The sequence below is a fragment of the Bradysia coprophila genome, assembly GCF_014529535.1.
Source record: "Bradysia coprophila strain Holo2 chromosome X unlocalized genomic scaffold, BU_Bcop_v1 contig_117, whole genome shotgun sequence".
NCBI lineage: Eukaryota > Metazoa > Arthropoda > Insecta > Diptera > Sciaridae > Bradysia > Bradysia coprophila.
In genome coordinates this window covers 2616053-2636736 of record NW_023503292.1, presented here as the reverse complement: position 1 = coordinate 2636736, position 20684 = coordinate 2616053, and the positions used below count along the sequence as shown (strand labels likewise).

At 35.6% G+C, this 20684-nt stretch overlaps 1 protein-coding gene across 2 annotated transcripts in view; it reads left to right on the top strand.

Annotated features, from left to right (window-relative positions):
• LOC119067040 (ankyrin repeat and fibronectin type-III domain-containing protein 1) overlaps window positions 1–20684 on the top strand; it is a 147842-nt gene that overhangs the window by 63637 nt on the left and 63521 nt on the right. Inside the window, exons 3-5 of one of the 2 annotated variants that reach the window (XM_037169777.1) lie at window positions 10963–11179; window positions 11238–11477; window positions 11755–11981. In XM_037169777.1, coding sequence (XP_037025672.1) covers window positions 10963–11179; window positions 11238–11477; window positions 11755–11981 — 684 coding nt within the window. Of the gene's footprint in view, window positions 1–10962; window positions 11180–11237; window positions 11478–11754; window positions 11982–15035; window positions 15449–20684 lie in introns of those variants that run through there. The other variant, XM_037169780.1, reaches the window with a different exon arrangement.

Here is a 20684-nt window from a genome sequence, read left to right as displayed (position 1 = left end):
AAATTATATAATAAGTAGCAAAATGCAACCTCGGTTGCGAATTGATCAAAGGTTGTACAAAATGGTTGATTAATGATATATATACTATAAATAAACTGTGCAACGACAGAAAACCAACCCGGATACTAACATGAGTTTAACAGTTGAAAAATGGATGTACTTCAGTTTCGGAACGGAAATATAACCTTTGTGAAATGGTTGAACAATTGTTCCACATTAGAGTTGTAAAAGACTCTAACCACTCTCGCTCTGCAGTTGTATCTCTATTGTACTCTAGTTGTACTACATATGTACTACCGCTGCAATAAAGTCTTAATGTAGTCGTACTACAGCTGTACTATAGTCGTACTACAGCTGTACTATAGTCGTACTACAGCTGTACTATAGTCGTACTACAGCTGTACTATAGTCGTACTACAGCTGTACTATAGTCGTATTACAGGTGTACGACAGTCGTATTACAGGTGTACGACAGTCGTACTACAGCTGTACTATAGTCGTATTAGTGATTTAAACCAGTCATGCTGCCGCTGTGCGACGCTTGTACTACATTCTCATTACCGCTGTACCACAGTCTAACTACAGATAAACTACAGATGTACTACCGCCGTACTACAGTCTTATTACCAATGAATTAAAGTCGTACTCTCGCTGTACAACAGACTTACTACCACTGGATTACAGTTGTACAACCGCCGTGCTGAAAATCTTATTATCGTTAAATTACAGACTTATTGCCGTTTAACTAGAGTCTTTAGTACCACTATGTCAAAGTCGTACTACAGATATAATACAGTGTTATTAACACTGTACTCCAGTCGTACTATCGTTGACCTACAGTCTTACTACCACTGAGGTATTGAAATTTCAATAGAAGTTAATTTAAAAGTCAATTAGGAAAATATCTGTTTATTATGTGTGATGATAAAGTGGAATGAATGCTGATTTTTCAGAAGATATTTCAATTCGATACAATTTACAATAAATGTCTTCAATATCGATAGACATCGGCATTGAATCAAGTTTTGATTTGTAGATACACAAGCTTTTTGAAGCAATCGGGATTTCGTACAAGTTCTCTTGATTTTGTTTTAGAAGAACGGCACCACGAATTTTAATTTTTTCTCGTTTATTGATGGATATAATTTTCAGGATGTCCTTATTCTTTGTGAGTATCCATCCATTTTTCTCTGAAGAATCTAAGCGAAGTCCTTTTAAACGAAGTATTCCTCCATTTAGTAGTTCTTCCTTGATATTGTTGGCAATATCTTCGAATTCGCATATCTTCTCACAAGCTTCTCTTTCTGCGATTCTTCTCACCACTTGTTGAAGTGGAAGATGACCTCCTCTCACTAAACTTTTTAGAAATCCCAAATTATTCTCACCTGGAAAAGCGGAGTACTCATCAAAGACTCCGAAGCGTTCGACATCATCCGTTACATGAATTAGAGAATGAATACTGTAAGTCTTATTTTCATCGCCATACAAATCACCAAATCTTTCCGTAAAACTTCGGAAAAGCTGCTTAGCAACTGGTAAATACATTAACAACGATTTACTGCAGCAAATAGTGACAGCACAATGTAGCGTCAGGAAATGATTGTAAATTTCTTCGGTCAGATGGTCACGTAAAACAATGGGGCCAGTCTTTAAAATAAATGTACGGAATTCAGTTGCCTTCCAAAAACTTAAACATTTCAACGATCTTGTTGGCTTATTCAATTCTGTGGGCTTCGTCAGACCAACCTTTTCGTGTTTTTTTAAATTTCTTCAATGTCTGTTTTAGAAAACTTGAAATATCTTGTTCCGTCAACCCACAGAGTTAGAAGCCTTTTCATGCCGCCATATAAAATTAGATGAAGATATTCCAGCGGAATATCACGTACCATGTCAATTGAAAGTTCCTCCAAAGGAGAAGTACTGTGATGATGTTCTTCATTTTCTTTGCTTCTAAACGTTTCATCTGTTCTTAATGGAGCGTTTGTGCCGGTTAAACAAACGTGTCCTGCGTTTTTAGCCTTATTCCTTGAACGTTTGTTTTTAGCGTTAACCGCAACTTTGCACAAGTATTCACCACGCTCCTCACATCTTTCGCATGAAAAGTATCCCCCGTGTCCAATAATGCACTTGAGAAAAGATCGGGCTGGAGCGTCCAAAATGAACTTGTCGATTCTCATGTCGAACATCTTCTGTTTACCATTTATTATGACCGACAATCCATCCGACGATAGCTCGTGAATTTCATTCAGCAATGGTCGCAAAAACAACTCGGCTGACGTTGGTTTAGATGATCCCTGATAAATTTCAACAAAAAACGGTTTCATTTCAATGTTTTTGATGTCACATTGGACTGGCCAAAATTCAGCTTTTGAGTTTTTGTAAACTGGTGTTCCGTCGATATGTATGTTTAATTCTACAAGTTTTGAGCCATGATTGTTTTTCTTGCAGAGTTCAGTCAGCTTTTCTTTCAATCCACCGTACCAGAACTCACCTGAACCCATTTTTGCTATTTCCACTTTTTGGGGAGTTTCCAAAAGGGTCCTCGCATCTTTCGGCAATGAAGTATGGCCCTTCTCTTTCAAAATTTTCAGTAATTCGCTTAATGCAAGCAGTTTTATATTGTTCTTTACTGCCCATTTTCGAAGTTTGAATTTCAGCGTTTTAATGTATGCATAGACATCGAGTTCTAGGTCTTCAGCTCGCAGTATATCATTTATTTCCAAATCGCTTTCCGTGTCGTCTTTGGATTCTAGTGGTTCTAGTACAAAATTGTTTAAAAATTTAAAATTTACATCTGAGTCTTGCAACACCAACCTCGGTCGAGTGAAGACATCGACTCGTTTTCCGTTTCGTTATGATCAGTTGCGAACATGGAGTCTTCGTCACTATAGTCGTAATAGTCGGTATCTGAATCAGTACTTGCCTAAGCCCAGAAAAATGGAATATTTTGAGTAATTTTTCGTGGCATAAAAATTACAAGTAGAAACGTACTTGAATAGCTTCAGTAACACTGATGGCGGCCTTACGTTTTCGACTGAGTTGACTCGCTGATGAATAAGACATTGTAAACTTCTTTTTTACGTCGGAAAATCAAATTTAGGTTCTCGTAATTGTATTTTAAAGGAATATTGTAAGTACAAGTAACTTCAATTCACTCATAAGCTAACCAAAGAAGTCCTCGTTTTGATTTGTTTTCGGTTATTTTATTGACTTTGATAAATGCCGTCGAAGTGCTGTTACGTTGTCGATTCCACAAGCCCTTTTAAGAATGACCGCGAACAAAGTATTTTTAATCAAAAATTGTTTTTGTTAATGCATTCAATGGAAAAAGGTTGTTGTTTGACAGACCTATGTAAAAAGTCTCAAGGAGTATGTTTGATTTTTTTAACAAGAGTGATAAAATCTTGTCCCTGAAACACCATCCAAAAGATTTTCCGTTGTGTTCCGTACCAAAAGAAAATACATCCTCGTCGGGTTATTAATAAAAACGGAAAATTAGTTTTTCTTTTATGACAAAAAAATAAGTTATTCGATTTGAAAACATGCACTTTTCTTACAGAAATGATTTCAGTTACACGAGCCGTACAGGGTCGTGTGGGGTGTCATTAGATAGACAATTGCATGTATTTCCGGGGCAAATAGGGTCTTATTGGGATTAAAACTTATCTACACTGAGCAGTCAAAGTTTGCAACCGCAAAAGGCTGAAAGCTTACACTTTTTTATAGAAATTCCAGAAAGGTAGTTTTATGTTGTTTCTAGCAAATAGAGTCTTAATGTGCTATATTTGGTAGCATATACGACGAAATATGAGCATGCTTCATCGAAGATGCTCCATGAGCCACACAAGCTTCGAAGAATTTTTTTGAAAGTGGTTTTGGCTTTTTAGGCACACATAAAAAATTCCACTGGAAAATGCGTCCGATTTCGGTCGGCTGTTTTTCAAAAGAATCGCTCTAAACATACGAACTCGTATCTCTAACTTTAGACAAATTTCAATAAAGCGATTGAAGCATGCCTATACTAAAATAAACTTTGCAATCTAGTAAAATAAAATTAGTTGCCATTTCTTCACTTAAGTGATCGTTCAACTGACAAAAATTTTAAAAATTTAAAACTTCTCCAAAATGTATTCGGTAACCGAAACAAATGAGGAAGGAAACCTATGTGTAACTGCTCATCCAGGAATTTGGAAGAAAGGGGTTATATTATCATGGCCACCTCCAGGATCTGGTGTAAGCAAAATGGACATTATTTCTCCTGGACCCGACTGGATTCAGTACAAATGCCGAGTTTTGCGAGATAATATAGGTAAAAATCATCCGTATTTTCAAAACTCTTCAAACTAAAATGTGCAATGGATACCTTTAACGTGAAACTAAGAGTAAAGGTGTACTAAAATGTGTGCAGATATAAGGCAGAAATCTTTCAAACGATTTCGAACATTTTTTCAAAGAAATTGTCAACATTTGTTTGCGACTTGGTTGTTGTTGCTAAGAGTACCCACCAGTGCCGCACTGGCCCTATGGGCGTTCGGGCGATTCCCGAAGGGCCTTTTAATTTTTGCATGAATAAAAGGCAACGAAGGGCTTTTTAAAAAATTTCTTCATACAATGCCCGAAGGGCTTTTTAGAGTCAATCCGGCACTGGACCCTCCTAAGTAATCTACCGAAAAAGAGTCTTCGTAAAAACAATTTTACCCTGAATTTATATTGTTGTTTTTGCAAAACCCATATGATATTTACAGTTTCATTTTTGTTGCGATTCACTAAAGCAACGCAACCAAGTAAAATAAATAATCAGTTTTGTCTTTTCCTGCATAGGTTGTAAAGCCCATCGTGAGAAATCTGCCTTTTGGCAGTATATTTTGATATTATTTTGTGTGCTAGCACCTTTACATGCTAGCACACACAGAAATGTTTAGCAAATTATAAATAAAATCGAGTTCACAAAATTTGCTTTATGTAGGGGAATACATGTTAAAGTCAACGAAGTAATAAAATTTGTTCGGTTTTAAACAGCTGAAGTAACAGATTTATCGACTATTGGCATCTGCTTCCCATAATGCATAGTTTGCGTTTTACCACACAGAACCATGATATTGTTTTCCTTGTTCAAAGGCTATTTATAAGAACCCTAATTAGGATAAGTATTTTTGTCCGCAAATGTGCTAACACTACTCTTAAATTATTTAGAAACGTTCAAAGAAGCAGAGCAGGTGGAACGAATGTATACAAAACACAGAGACTCAAACTCTTTTCGAGAGCACCAGATAGAAGAGCAAAAACAAAAAAAATATAAACGGATCATCCCGTCAATGCAAATATTTCTGATTTGATAGACATGAACGGATTGGTGAATGAAATTGATACCAATGCAGGTACCTTTCGTCCTAATTTTTAGTTAATAAGATCTACCGTCGAATGGAAAAGGCCGGTTTGCTTATATTGATAACTCTGGCGATTGCATTTTTTCTGTTAAATTTTATTTTGACTATAAAAAAGGTCAAGCTAGTGTCAATTGTTGACTTTCTAAGTCTATTTTAATGCAGCTGAAGCGGCAGCCAAAACGTCTACACCAAATGCAGGTGCTGAGCCTTCCAAACAATCAAAGTCTTATCATAAGCAGTGTTTGGAAAAGCCTTCCAAGACAAGCAGTAATTCTAAATGTAAATAGTAAACTCGCATATCTCGAAATCCTTACTATTTTAGTTACAAGAAAGACGACCGGTGTAAATCGCACGAATCGGGTTCCAATGTTAAAGAAGATGTTTAAGACAAGAAGTAATTGCTATTCTATTTTTACTTTACTTTGTTAATGAATAGAATTCTAGCTTCTAATGTCGGAAAGAGAGAAGCTCATAACTCTAAACTTAAGACTCCTCGATATCCGAATTATCTAAAATCAGGAAGTAAGTCTCGGATTCATACAATTATAGTTTATATCGCAGCTTCTACCATTAATTCAAACAATTTAAAGAAAACTCTGTTCCAACGATCACGAAAGTAGACCGAACAAAGCCCAAACAAACGAAAGAGAAGTCCACTCCAGCTGCTACAATCACAAAAGCAGATTACATAAACCTCAATGGAGGTGGCAAGTTGATTTCACGTTAGTAATTGTTGATGGATTTAGATACAATTTTGTATTGTAGACGAAATTGTTTCCCGGGAAACGGCTGCAATAAGCAACGACGACAGTCGGAATCTAATGCTGGCATCAGGTGTCACACAAAAAAAATCATCCAATATTCACAGCGTCGTTGATATTGAGTACGACAGAGAAGGTACATTATCATTCTTGAGCATATTTTTTCTTCGAGTCCGTTTCCACAAGATGACAATTATGAACATCTTTAAAACACGTCATTTTCCTATCATAATCTCAACTATTGAATGCATTCTTGTGTACAAAATGGAACTGTCAAATGAACTAACAAAAAATCTTCTTTTTCTATTCAACCATTCGAAGGCCTTGATAAAAGTACCAAACAGCCTTATAATTCGTTTAATTCATTTTCCCGATTTTAATTGTCGTCTGTATTTTCCCTTTCAGAGTTCTTAGTTCAGTTCAGAGGACAGTCGTTTTCTTTATAAATAATATAGAAACGATATTTTCTACCAACGCACTTCAAGCAAAAGTGCTTCGAGTGACAGCTCCAAATAGAGTACTATTTTGTATGAAAAACTTTCCCAGATTTTTTTACATTGCCAAAATTTGTTCGATACACCGTCCCGTTTCAGTACTCTTTTTAGAGTACCACTCATGCTTGAAGTGCGGTGTTTCTACACAAATTCGCTCTTCCACAAATGTGTTCAACGTTGACTACTAATCCTCAATATTTGTGATTTATTTTAACAAAAGTCACTAAAGTAAAGTATGTGAAATTATGTGAATTAATGCACAAATATTGGGCAGTGTTTTTTGTTAACATTTAACTTGTTGAAACTGAATTTCGAAACGCCTTTGTTGGTATTATCACTTACTTTTTGATGAATTTCTTAAAAATAAACACTTTAACAAAGGAACGGAATACAATAAAAGTAAACCCGACTCAATACGATTGCCTTTAAGCGACCAGGAAGGCTCGTACAACTATTGTGGTTCAAACCAAATAGTCAATGGGAGCTACTTTGCATTTGGTTATACAACTTAATAATAACAGCAAAGCATCACATTTCACGAGTTTGATTGTAGGAAACTACAAGCCTGATTCTCAAATCCAAGCAAATGTACCTGTAGGGAATACGAGTTTTGAGCAACAGGTTATAAAACATCTTACTGATATAAAAAATGCTCAGAAAAAGTCTGAGGACAGCCGTCTGCTCTTCGAGGCTCGAATGGTTTTGAAACTGGACGCCGGAATTAATAGCATAGTACAGTCTCAAGGTCAAAATCAAAATCGAGCTCAGATGCAACAACCGGAACCAGAACCATCCGATCAAGTTCACTTCACCGATGAAGATTTTGACGAACTAGATACACATTACCCAATCAAGCGTGAATTAAGAGTAGAAAACCTTGAACGGACCATCAGACAAGATTTGAATTACAAACTTCTTTTGGTAATTTCATAGTTTCCTTACTTTTAACTGACGTATCAGTGAAAAGCATTAGGAATAATTCGTTCTTCTAACTTCCTACAGAAATCCCGATTCGAAGAATTTGTTTGTAAAAAAAATCCAAAGAAAACGGTTCGTGGTATCATGACGTATCTCATAACTGACCAAGTCTTGGATCGTTACACTTGGTGTGGCACATCGGACTTGGAAGCTTTCAAAAAATTTACATCGATAAATAATTTGATTTATCGCACTGCCAGAACCAAAGAATTCAAAAGAACGGATTACGATAGGTACATGGTGCAGTGGTTGAAGCATTCCACTACCCGTCAGCGAACTGTTACATACACATACTCTAATCGACGGAATGTTGACGAGAATGTGGACGAGGATGAGGACGACGACGACGAAAGCGATAATGATGAATGATTGATTACTACCTATTGGAATATTTATTTTTTTTTGTTTCTCTTTTCCTTATTATGTTATTTTTCTGGTTTCTTTCTCTTTTCCTTATTATGTTATTTTTCTGGTTTCTGTTACATTGGTTTCTTGTTGAGATAAATAAACTTAGCTCTTTTAAAAATGTGTCATTATTTAGGTCATTAGATTAAAAGTAGCCAACTTCTAACAAGGGACACTCAAACTAAAGTTCAACAAAGAATTTTAAAGTCGACAGAATAATCGACGATATTTCCCCAATAGTACGGCAGTATTACAATAATAAAACTACTGTCGTACATCTGTAATACGACTGTCGTACACCTGTAATACTACTGTCGTACACCTGTAATACGACTGTCGTACACCTGTAATACGACTGTCGTACACCTGTAATACGACTGTCGTACACCTGTAATAAGACTGTCGTACACCTGTAATATGACTGTCGTACACCTGTAATACGACTGTCGTACACCTGTAATACGACTGTCGTACACCTGTAATACGACTGTCGTACACCTGTAATACGACTGTCGTACACCTGTAATACGACTGTCGTACACCTGTAATACGACTGTCGTACACCTGTAATACGACTATCGTACACCTGTAATACGACTGTCGTACACCTGTAATACGACTGTCGTACACCTGTAATACGACTGTCGTACACCTGTAATACGACTGTCGTACAGCTGTATTACACTAAAGGTACGTCGGTTGTGCAGCAGTAGTAGGGCTGTGATACATCAGTAGTACGGCTGTGATACAGCAGTAGAACGACTGTAGTACGGCAGTAGTATGGCTGTGATACATCAGTAGTATGGCTGTGATACATCAGTAGTACGGCTGTGATACAGCAGTAGTACGGCTGTGATACAGCAGTAGTATGGCTGTGATACATCAGTAGTATGGCTGTGATACAGCAGTAGTGTGGCTGTGATACAACAGTAGTATGGCTGTGATGCAGCAGTAGTATGGCTGTGATACAGCAGTAGTATGGCTGTGATACAGCAGTAGTATGGCTGTGATACAGCGGTAGCACGACTATTGTGTAGAGGTTGAATTATTTTCAGAGTTGTTTTCCTTAAGTTGACATGAAGTTACAAAGCAGTTGAATTATCGTAAATTGTTATTTGGGATATTTAAATTTTAAATCAAGTTTTTGAGTAAAATACCTTACTTGGCATTGCCAAGTTGGCAATGGAATAAATGGTGTAAATGGCAATTCTTGTGTGTTTACCAACCTCGGCTACGATTCGATCGCCAAAATCCGCACAAGCAGTGCCATTTCCAGCATTTGTTCCATTGGTAAGTAATGTACTATTTGAATCAAGCGAAGGTAAACAATTTTAAAGAACTAGTCACTCTTGTTTTTAGCAAGCTTTCAGTTTGATGAGGTAAGTGAGAAATAACTTCGATATTTTACTCCCATAAACAATTCTAAATTTTTGATCACCTTCCTTTACTGTCCTTTATGGTACATTCAGATATTATCGATTTAATAAAAGTGTCTGTTTAAACATGTGCCGTTGAGTTTTAAGTATTATGGAGTTATTTTGATAACTCATCGTCTCGTAGATATATTTGCTCTAAAAAAACGTATGTAAAAATAAAGTTGCATTTTGTGAGTCATGTCAGTTTAAGGAACAAATACAAGTAATCAGATAACAATAAGTTCTTAGTCAAATCGTCAAAACTTTGTTTATTATTTTCTGATCTCCCAATCACACTTTGTGATAAAGAAAAAGGCTTTGTCTCAGTAAAGTAACCAATAATCATAATCGAATTTCGTGCTTCTTTTTCAAGATTTTTAAACCTCCCGCCTGCTGCTAACAAGCGCTAAAGTGTACTTTACTCTTTCATAGTAGAAAGCAAAAGTGTGTGCTTGAAATTCACGTTTTAGAGCTGGTTTTTGTTCACTATTCGGTCACTTTTTATAAATCAATCGATAGTGAGAATACCAACTATTTTCGGAAAATTTGATCACTTTTTCACTATTTTCTGAAGAAAAATCACATGCCGCCCTGTAAAGGACTTATCCGAAATATCCTGAAGTCAGTCCACATAACGCATTCACTTGAAATGTGACGAATCCTGACATTTTGCTAAGCCCTAAATGTCAGCCCTTCCACGTGAGGGCGATATTCCAACAGTTTTTCGACCTTAAAAGAACTCACTATATACAATATATAAATACAAAATTCGCAACATGAAAATATTTCCTCATTTCAGACGAAAAACATTAAAAAAAAATTTTTCTGTATACGTGAGAGTGTATTGGTGAGGTGTCATATGAATCGGTCGAGCGGGAAAGTAACGGTTGGGAAGGAAAGCACCAACACCAACGTAGGCAACCTAACAAAAAAAAATCGAAAAAGTAAAAAAATATCGAGTATGCAGCTGTTCCCCGTTGAGTGTTGGCCGATGTGTATGAAGGCTGTTTAGCTAAGAATAGTATTTTTCGTCATAAGTGACGAAAAGTAGAATTTTTCAGGACTAGCTTCGCCTCGTTAGGACAAGCTTAAGACGTGTCCTGCAAAAATTCTGCTTTCGTCACGAGTCACCAACAACGTTTTCTGTACCGTAAGGATCATAATGAGACGAAAAACAAAACAAAAACATTACAACAATTTCAGCTTTTCTTAGCAATCACTTTTCGATCGTAGGTTCAGTGACGAAATACCTCGAATTATGATTCTAAGGCACAGAAAAGACTTTTAGTCCGTGGTACGAATAATATTTTTCATATTCGACGGAGAAAAATACTATTCGTACCACGGACTAAAAATATTTTTTAGCTTATTCGATTCCAGACCTCGGCTTCGGCTCTGTCTGGAAACTTCTCGCACGCTAAAAAAGACTTTTAGTCCTAGGTACGAAATGTACTATTTTGATCTCACTCCTTATCGCAGACTGCAATTATTTTACAATATTATAAAATTGTTATATTTACAGGTGATGGCTACAGTGGTATCAACTTTGCAGCACGGCTGTCACTACAGCCACGACCATCAAGAATTTCCCTAGCGAGTGACGACAGTTCATTTGAATACCGTAGAAAGTCATCTGGCGGTTCCCATTACAGTGTATCATCGAGCAACAATAACGCTGATCCCCATATTTACGCATGTGATGATGTTGAACGTCATCCAGACGGAACAGTCGTGTTGCGGTATAGTAACTCGTTTAAATTGAAATAAAAGAAAATTTAAATCAAAATTCTGTATTAGAATTCCTGCACCACATGTTGTGGCTGCGCGTGCATATCGTATGTCCAGTTCAGCGGGTCTTTTGGGAGTGGGATGCATATCGTCCAGTAGTACCTCACAGCAATATAATTCATCAAATGCGTCTTCGTTTCAAGAGAAGACGCCGCTGTATCGATTGGCAAAGCTGTTAAATCAAAATATAAAACCAAGTCAGTGTCCTATTTTGAAAGACGAAACACCTAGACGATTGTCGTGGGAAAGGTAAGTCCGCATATGCATCATTCATGCGTTATTTATGTGAACACCAAATTTACTTTCACGCAACATAAACTTCAAATATTGATAAATTTCACGACGAATGTGTGTTACACGTTTAATAAAAATTACCTTATGTAGCAGTGAATTTGATTCTTCGGAAAATTTCTTGTTCGTTTTTAAAATTGTCATTGTGCCAACTAAACAAATATCCTTGAATGTACCACAAATGTCAGAGTTTAAAGTTAAAATAAAACAATATCGATTGATATTTTTTTCACAGAAGGGAAAATGCGGCTAACAATCGTCTACCAAGATCAGCTAGTATTGATTCAATGGTTGAAGCAGTTTGGAGCGAATCATCACGTCCATCTCTAACGGTAGATCCGCCCGAATCGTATCCACAAAATCTGCAAACATTAGCAATAAACAATGAAAGTTCAAGTCGCAGGGAAAGTTTACTAAGTCCATCCTCGGGTCGACGAACAAAGCAGCACCGAGGAATTAATTGTAAGTAGTTGCACTATCTTACTCTGAATTCAAAAGATTTCATATCCAGACGGACCAAAATCGTCATAAGTTTTTACTTTTCGTGGGTTTCGTTTGTCTCTTCCGTTTTACTTGTTTCACTCGTGTTCCACCACATAGATTTAGGTCTTTACGTTTCTTCTCTCTTTAAGTATAGTTCCCACTTAAAAAGAGCACTCCGTCTACATGACAGTTGTAAAATAGAACAAAAGAACTGTCACGCGAACGGAGTGGAAATTGAATTTATTTCTTGCTCTTTTTGCTCTTTTTAAGTGGAAACTATACTTTACACTTCTTTTGTCGACATCAGGTGATACGATGTGGAACAATTAAAACTGTTGAATGCTAGCCAAAATAAAAGCTTAATTGAGTGGATTTTAGTCCATTTTCGGAATTTTTTCCGTCACTTACATGTTAAGTTGTATATATAGGAAGTATGTGCATTGAGAGAAAACATTTTAAACTGGAAGGCATTTCCTGTACTGATACAAGAATTTTATACGTGTGTCGATTTGCCGAACAAATATACATCAAATGACAATGGCACTCTGCACTTACGTACTGTTCATAATTGACGTCTGCGGTTAGGGAGGAGAAGGTTTCAAGAAATCGTGACGGCTCTAACAAAATTTGGTCAAATTTGACCATTTTTGCGTGACGATGGCTCTAAAACCGACCAAAAGTAGTCATTTATGAATAGCCCCTTTACCTAATGTTTAGGTAACTTCGTCCGGCTATACCATACGAAATTGCCGAAAATGAGTCGTCCAAAACAAGTACAGTTATTTTAGCTTCAATTTTCTATTAACCAGATGACACAGAAACTAAACTAATAAACTATACGAGAGCCGGATGGATTTAAAAATAAGGTTGAACGCTGCACTATTTATTACTTAATTTTATAAATACGTACTTCTATTAAATTCCCTGTACTTTCATTAGAAGTGTATGACAGAAACATTACTTTTTATATCATACGCTAAATTTCGCTTTTAGATATTTGGCACGAACCATTTTTGCGTATTCCAAAACCATATACTCAACACCTTGTTTTTAACACAAACACACGCGATTCACCTTTCTTATGTTTTTTTAAAGTATGTGATGGGTTAAGTACACTACATGCATGCAGTCCACTCACACACAGAGGCAAATCTAACCTGACTTATTGAACGAATAAACATTCTTCAACATTTGTACACGAATGATCTAACTGGCTGTATTGCCAGAGAAAACATTTATTTAGAAAAAGTGCGCCACTTTAATTACACTTAGATGTTCGACAAGGCATATCGACAAACTAAAAAAAACTAAACTATTACTATTACACCATTTCGATGTACACATTGAATTTCCACTTCAACGGCCTCAACATTTGTACTCCTTGCAAAACATTTTCGTAGAAAAAACAGTAAACCGTATTGGAATGAAATTAAATTTGAAAAGAAAAATTTTGGTTCACGGGTGGGGACCAAATTCACATTATTCAACTTACCGAACTGATGCTCTAACCATTGAGCTACCGTGGACATCCTCTTTTCAAACCTAATTTTGAACCGTTCTTTCAAATACTACGTCCCCACCTGTGAACCAAAATTTTTCTTTTCAAATTTAATTTCATTCCAAAACGGTTAACGATTTCTGTTCAGTTCAGTTGCTTTAACTAACCATTAGTCTGGTTTTAATTGACGCCGTAGGTGCGGTCGAAATTCAAAATGGAAAGTGCGTAATACTTTCTAACGCAGCGTCATTTTCAATAAAAGGAAGCGTTGAAAGTTACTTTTCAATTCACTTTTTCATTCAATCGTTCAGTTGAAATTCAAATTTTAGGCACATTTACGGCGTGAATTTGTTGCAAACGTTTAATGAAAAATCCTAAACATGACTGGTTGTATAGGAAACAACAAAATTATCAGCGTGTTGGATATACATTCTGTCAATATTAGGATGCGTGCATTTTTCGTGACCAACCAACCAGGCGCGCCGAGTATAGTATGGCGACTGTGGCCAATACCACATATGATCAAATTCGTATATGGCGTCGCCATATACGAGCAAAATTCTATTCGAACTTTATTATTAGCTGAAAAATTTGAATTTTAAAAAGTACAATTTAGTTTTTGTGAAACAATTTTTTTTTAACAAAAAATTTCGCCTGCTGTAACTGTAACTGTAACAAAATGTTAAATATGTTAGTGTTAATACTCTTTACGTTCTGAAGCTATTTTTCTTTAAGACAAAAAGGATATTATCAAACTAATCTTTCAATACTTCAGGATCTGACACAGAGAAAAATCTTTGATCTAACAGTTTAGGCTTTCGAAAGAATGTAAAGTTTTCAAAGATTTCGTTTTAATCTTTTGCTTTGGTAACAAACTTTCACAACTAACAAAAACTGACTTTTACAGAGAAAGGTTCAGCATAAAAGAAGGTATGAACCTTTCGAAAGACTTAAAACGAACCAAGAAAAAATACTCGTCTTTTTCCTAATAAGATTTTTAATTAATCCAGAATTTTTCATTGTGTACATAATTTCTTAAAAACGAAAAAAGCTTCTAAAAACGTTTTGCTCGCTTCACTCGCAAATAATGTTCATTCCTATAAGCGTTTTATCATTTAACAAAACTAATATTCTAAATCAATACCCGAACATTTTCGCCACATACGACCAAAACTAAACTCGGCGCGTCTGCAACCAATTCGAATTCAATTTTTAATTTTGTCTAAACTGTCCTCGTTATGCAAATGACCTATGCAACTATACCACCAAATAAATAAAAGTGATGAAATTAGCCTAATATGTGAATCATAAGCACTTTTACATAACTTTGCAGCAACATGTATCATCAATGTACCGTCGTGGTATCATTTAATACACCTGTCCAAATAGGTTACAATTTTCCCACTTACAACCTGTTATTGAATACAGACGTCAATTGTTCGTTTCTTCTTTCTTTAACAGAAAATGCATTACATACTTACTTGTATGGGTGATAAAACTATCGTATAACAAAAAATTTGCTGCTAACAGTCAATATTTAGATTACGTTGTGTGTGCTATATACATGTAATCTTACGACAAAAATTACGCTACAATTGCATTATGTCCAAACAAAACTTTTAAACTTTGGTAAACTCCGTTTTTGTGTGCTCGAAAGTGTTAATCAGTCCAAAAACAGCGAATTTTTAGCTGATCTACTTAATATTTTGATATGGATGAGTGCTCAAGCGTTATTTATTTGACAATTTCATACATTAGAGTTATATTGAATCAAAAGAGAGCGCAGAAAATTCGTTAACATTTACCATCTTAAATTAAAATTAATTTGAATTCTGTGTCGGTTACCAATTATTTGATTTTTTTTTCTTCAAAAAGAGGAAAATATTGTGTTTGTTTGATGCAGCACAATTTGTTTTCCCTTGGATTACAACAAAGCCACATGCGCAAGGTTAGTCTTTATTTGTAATAAAATAAATTTATCGAACAATAATCATACACACTCTCGATATAATCAACTCAAGTGAATGGAACAAAGAATTGTTCTTACAATTTCCATTAATAGAAAGGAATGTTTTTGCTGTTTTTAATGAACGGATAAATTACGGTTTTCATATTAACATATACATACATACACGCGAATCAATATTATTTGTTACAGTCACTAACATTCAATAACCTGACACTATTGTGAATTTTGTGAATCAGCCAAAAACTCTTATAATAAAATACAAGGAAAAGCTTAACACATTCAAAATAATTGCGGCTTGTCAACTTTCGGCACCCTGGACTTTATTTAAATAGTCGTGGATTGTCTCCAAATAAATTTCTAAAAATCTAGAATTCAGTTTTGGATTTTTAGAAATTTATTTGGAGGCATTCCACGACTATTTAAGTAAAGTGCAGGGTGCCGAAAGTTGGCAAGCCGCAATTAATTTCAATGTGTTAAGAAAACGCTAGAGAAATCGTCTCTTTCGAAACTTTCAGAAATTAGAGAAATACTCTACCATTCAAAAGTATATTCGATTACTGTGTGTTTTCAGTGTAATTCAACTGTCGGTGCAATATCTGTTTGTGTTTTTGTCCCAGAACTTTCAATTTGTTAGTGAGAAAAACTGAATTGTATCGATTGAAAAGTGAATGGAGGTGGTATTTTGAATGCACCCCAAGTAGATTTTGTGAAGATAACCAGATCAACGCCGCTAATTTAACACCGTAGCTGAAATAAAATCCAACATTCGCAACATAACCCTACTTCGAGTGAATGGTTGGCACGCATTACAAGCAGCACATGAGCAGTTATATCAACAGAATACAGAGAAAACATCGTGGAAGATATTTTCGAACAACCAATGCTATGTATTAACTGCTTGACTGGATGATGGTAGCCCCCTGTGGCCCGGTCTGTTAACGTGTCAAATGTAAATTTAATTTACGTTAGAACCATAAAATACCATCACTTCGGCGCTATACCTGTTCATCTCGAACCTCACAGCGACAAGGTTTTCGAGTACATGCAAATAGTAACAAATCACAACTTCTCAAACAAAAGCGAAAATGGTCAACGTCTGCCATACAACTAGCACTGGATGCATCAACATTGGTGCGCTCAGATATCCGGGCATTGGCTCAGCGTCATTAGGATTGACATTGGTCTCAATGTGTTCATATGTTTTGAAGACAATTTAGTGATTTGTGATTTTATTGTAACGAAAATGTAACCATACGATTAATAATAATCAGTGTAAATTGAGAAACTTTGATCCTTAATCTTTAAAGGGAAAATATAAAAAATAGTTTCACCAAATCTAAAAAAATTTCCGAAGGTCTGCATGGTCGGGGAACAACATTGTTCCCTAGTGCACTAGTGCTTTGGTTTTTTAACAGGTCGAATATATTTAAGCATAAATAACAGGCCTCCCACGCGTTAAAAATCCTCCTATTTTAGAAGTTTTCGTCCTACCAAAAAGCTCTAAGTTAAATTTTGGACACGGCACATAATAGAGCACTGAATCTGGACAGTGTATCATACAGTAAAAACATATTCATGTAAAATGGAATACTTTCTGCAGCTGACCACTATGATCACTCATGCTTGAAGAGCCTTGTTAGAACTAAATAAAAAGCATTTTAGTTGAAAAATGAGTGAGACTGATCGAAATTATTTTTCTAAGAATTTTTTTCACAAAAATCATGTAGATTGGCAGTATCTTAAACCAGTATGAATCAACACTAACATTTTACTGAATCTTATTTCGAAACTGCATATTATTACTAATTTCTAAAATAAGAATTGCTTTATTGAGATCTGAAAAGTGAAAAGCGCCGAAGCCGAATTTTCAGCCCAGCGAAGTACTGGGGGCTTATAAGAACACCATGCCGTTTGTAACATGTGTTATTCGAAGCAGACGGTAAGGCCACTCATTTGCCTATGGTAGATACGAGTCCGTAATTATATTGAGTGTTGTGTTCTTATTTACGAAAACCAACATTTAAACTCAATTCATTTTACTCAAAATTGATAAAAAAAATCCGGAGCGATAGCGGAGGACTTGACGCAGTCTACCTTCCAAAAAACGAACGAAGAAATTTTTTTGAGACGCGGCAACTATGTATAGCCGAACATTTCAGTTTCTGCCCTTTAGACTTTATCACCACAAAACCTATTCTACCATATTCTCGCTTCAAATACGAGTAAAACGAGCTATCACTGGACTATATAGGTTTAAAATTGCCGGCGATACATCGTTTTGAAGTTGGTCATTTTTCATAGAAAATGCACCAAATTTTTTCAAAAAAAAAATCCTTCAACTTACTCTGTATGCTTCTGTCTATCTATCTATCTACCTATCGACGGTCGATCTCGGAAACTAGTCAGCCAATCTCCATGAAATTTTGCAGGAACCTCAGGGTGGTGATACGCCATTATACCCCAGGAAAAACCAGAATTTTGTTTTATTGGCCTCGAAGTGGTTTCTGAGTGTGGTTTTCGAGGGTTGGAAACGTGTTTTCGGCTGTAGCTCAGCTGTATTGAAACCTACAAACAAAAAAATATTTAGAAAAATTAGTGCAGATTCGGTTGCTCAGAGTGATCAAATTTTGAGCTACTTGAGCGTAGGATGAAAGTACTAATATTTTTGCGATTATTAGAGATAGAGTTACTTTTTTCGGCAAAGTCTCAGAGTTTTACAAGTAGAACATAGGGGCATATGTGAAAAATGTCGAAAGTTAGAAATGGGTGGGTCAATTAGGGTTTTAGAGTTATTTTGTGAATGGTGGCAGATAGAGAGTTACTTTCTTCGGCAAAGTCTCACAGTTTTACGAGTAGAACAGACTGGCATATGTGAAAAATGTCGAAAGTTAGAAATGGATGGGTCAATTAGGGTTTTAGAGTTATTTCTTGAATGGTGGCAGATAGATAGTTACTTTATTCGGCAAAGTCTCAGAGTTTTACGAGTAGCACAGAGGGGATTTTCGTCAAATTTTCGATTTTCGTCAAATTTTCGATATTCGTCAAATTTTCAAATTTCGATAAATATTCAATTTTCGTTAAATTTGCGAATTTCGTCAAATTTTCGAATTTCGTCAAATTTTCGAATTTCGTCAAATTGTTTAATTAGAACTATTATAAAAAGCACTTTGAAATACAATTTCTAAAATGAATGATATCGTTACACAAAAATTAAATTTTACATCCAATTAGTTCAAACAAGCTGGCTTAGTTTTTCTCATCATCTGCCAAATAATTTTTACCAAAAAAAATTTGACTGGAAACAACAAAAATTTTACCAAAAAAATATGCGTCGCATGTGGCAGATAAATTTTCTTGCTGGTCTAATAGCTTAAAAGTTTAATGTGAGATTCTTCCATTTCTTATCAAAGCGAGTCCAATTTGTTACCTGATGTTGCAACGGCCAATGCCAATTTATTATTACTTCTTACTGTCGCCAAAATCAAATTAAGTAAAATGTTTTTACGGTTACTCTTGATGCATCAATGAAAGTTACTCCTGATTCGTTTTTTGAAATCTTATCCAATATTGCCGAGTAGATATGTAATTGTTCACCATTTAATTTATTTAAAATTCTTCAAATTTATTCGCTTCGTTTACAAGGACAAGAAAAGAAAATTCACAAATAGTAGATCTCGTCAAGCCTAGATGTCGCAGGAATGGATCCTATTATACAGGCTGCGTTAGTTCGTTGAAATTCTCTAAAAAATTGTTTTTCTTCGTTTATGTCGTAAGAATTTTCTTCATTAATAAATGACAAATTATCCAGTAAATTATTATCAATCAATAAATACACAAATCTCATGTATTTTGAAGTTTTTATTCTTTCATAGCTTCAACAACTGATCAGTAAACATCATAATATAAAATATAACTCCTCCAGTTCTTTACTCGACTCGAAAGAACTCATAATACTAGCCGCGTTACCTCTCTGAATCGCAATACTAATATTTTGTTTGAAAAATTGTTTCGCACGTGTCTCGCCGGTTGTAGCAACGAGCAATTGACCAAGCTCTTCTGTGAATTTTTTCGCTTCCTCGCACCACGGGCCCAATGTTTCCACAGCAAATGGCAACACAGTTATGTTTTTTTTTTGACAGCCTTGTACAAACTATGCTTCTTCAAAGCTGCTTTTTCGGCTGCTCGACCGGCCTTCACTTTCGATATATTAATGTAAGATGGTGCTAGAGTGTCTATACAAGTGGCGTCCCATGCAAGACATGAACCTTTTTTCCACGGTATTAAGGTTATTCCGTCCAACCGTTTTCCGTCATCTCTAAATAAGCCAGTTGGTTCAAGTTTAGCTGGGACATTCGCTAAGTGAAGTGTTCGATGAATTATGTTGTTCAAGTTTATGTGCTTCGCGTATTTGCCGATATTTTTCTTGCAGCACAGTCCATGAATTCCGGTTTTGTCAACCCACTTTCCACAAATACAACGATATTCATGGCACATATCTGCTCCCAGACGTAGGGCCATTGATATTCTGAATGTATTGTTGTCTAGCAAGGTGCCTATGTTCTTCGATGGAAGTACGGATAACCATAGACTGGACTCAGGTTCGGTATTGGCTTTGAACAATGCAATGTGTATGTCCGTTTCGAATTCCAACGACGATACAATTCTGGTGATATTAATTTTATCCCATTGACTTTGAAACTCTGGCTTTGAAGGTTAGATATAAATACCGATATTCCAAAATATGAACTGAAAGCATTGTTATAACTTATGATGTTAACAATGAAGTGAGAGGAATCTGGATGTTTTATATTTAACAAATCATGCAACAATTTTGGTGGTTCATAAAACTTTTCTAGCGACATTTCTATCGGTATTTTATTATTTTTTATCGGTAAAATTAAATTTTTCCATCGGTCGAATATAATATCCCAATAACTATTTATGCAACTCTGCACAATAAAGTTCAAAATCTGCAAACTTTAGATGCCTTTGTTGCATAAAACGTTGTATGAATCTCGCTGCGAAGTACTTTATGAGGCTCACGATGTGTAATTATGACTAGAGACCGCAGGTCTAGAGCCTAATAAAGTAGGTATGACATTTCATACATTTTCAAACATAATGTACGTTCATGTGTGGCTACAAACATTTTAGGGTATTTTCTAGCGTAATACCTTTTAATTTCAGTCAGAGGGATTTTTTTGAAAGTGGACCA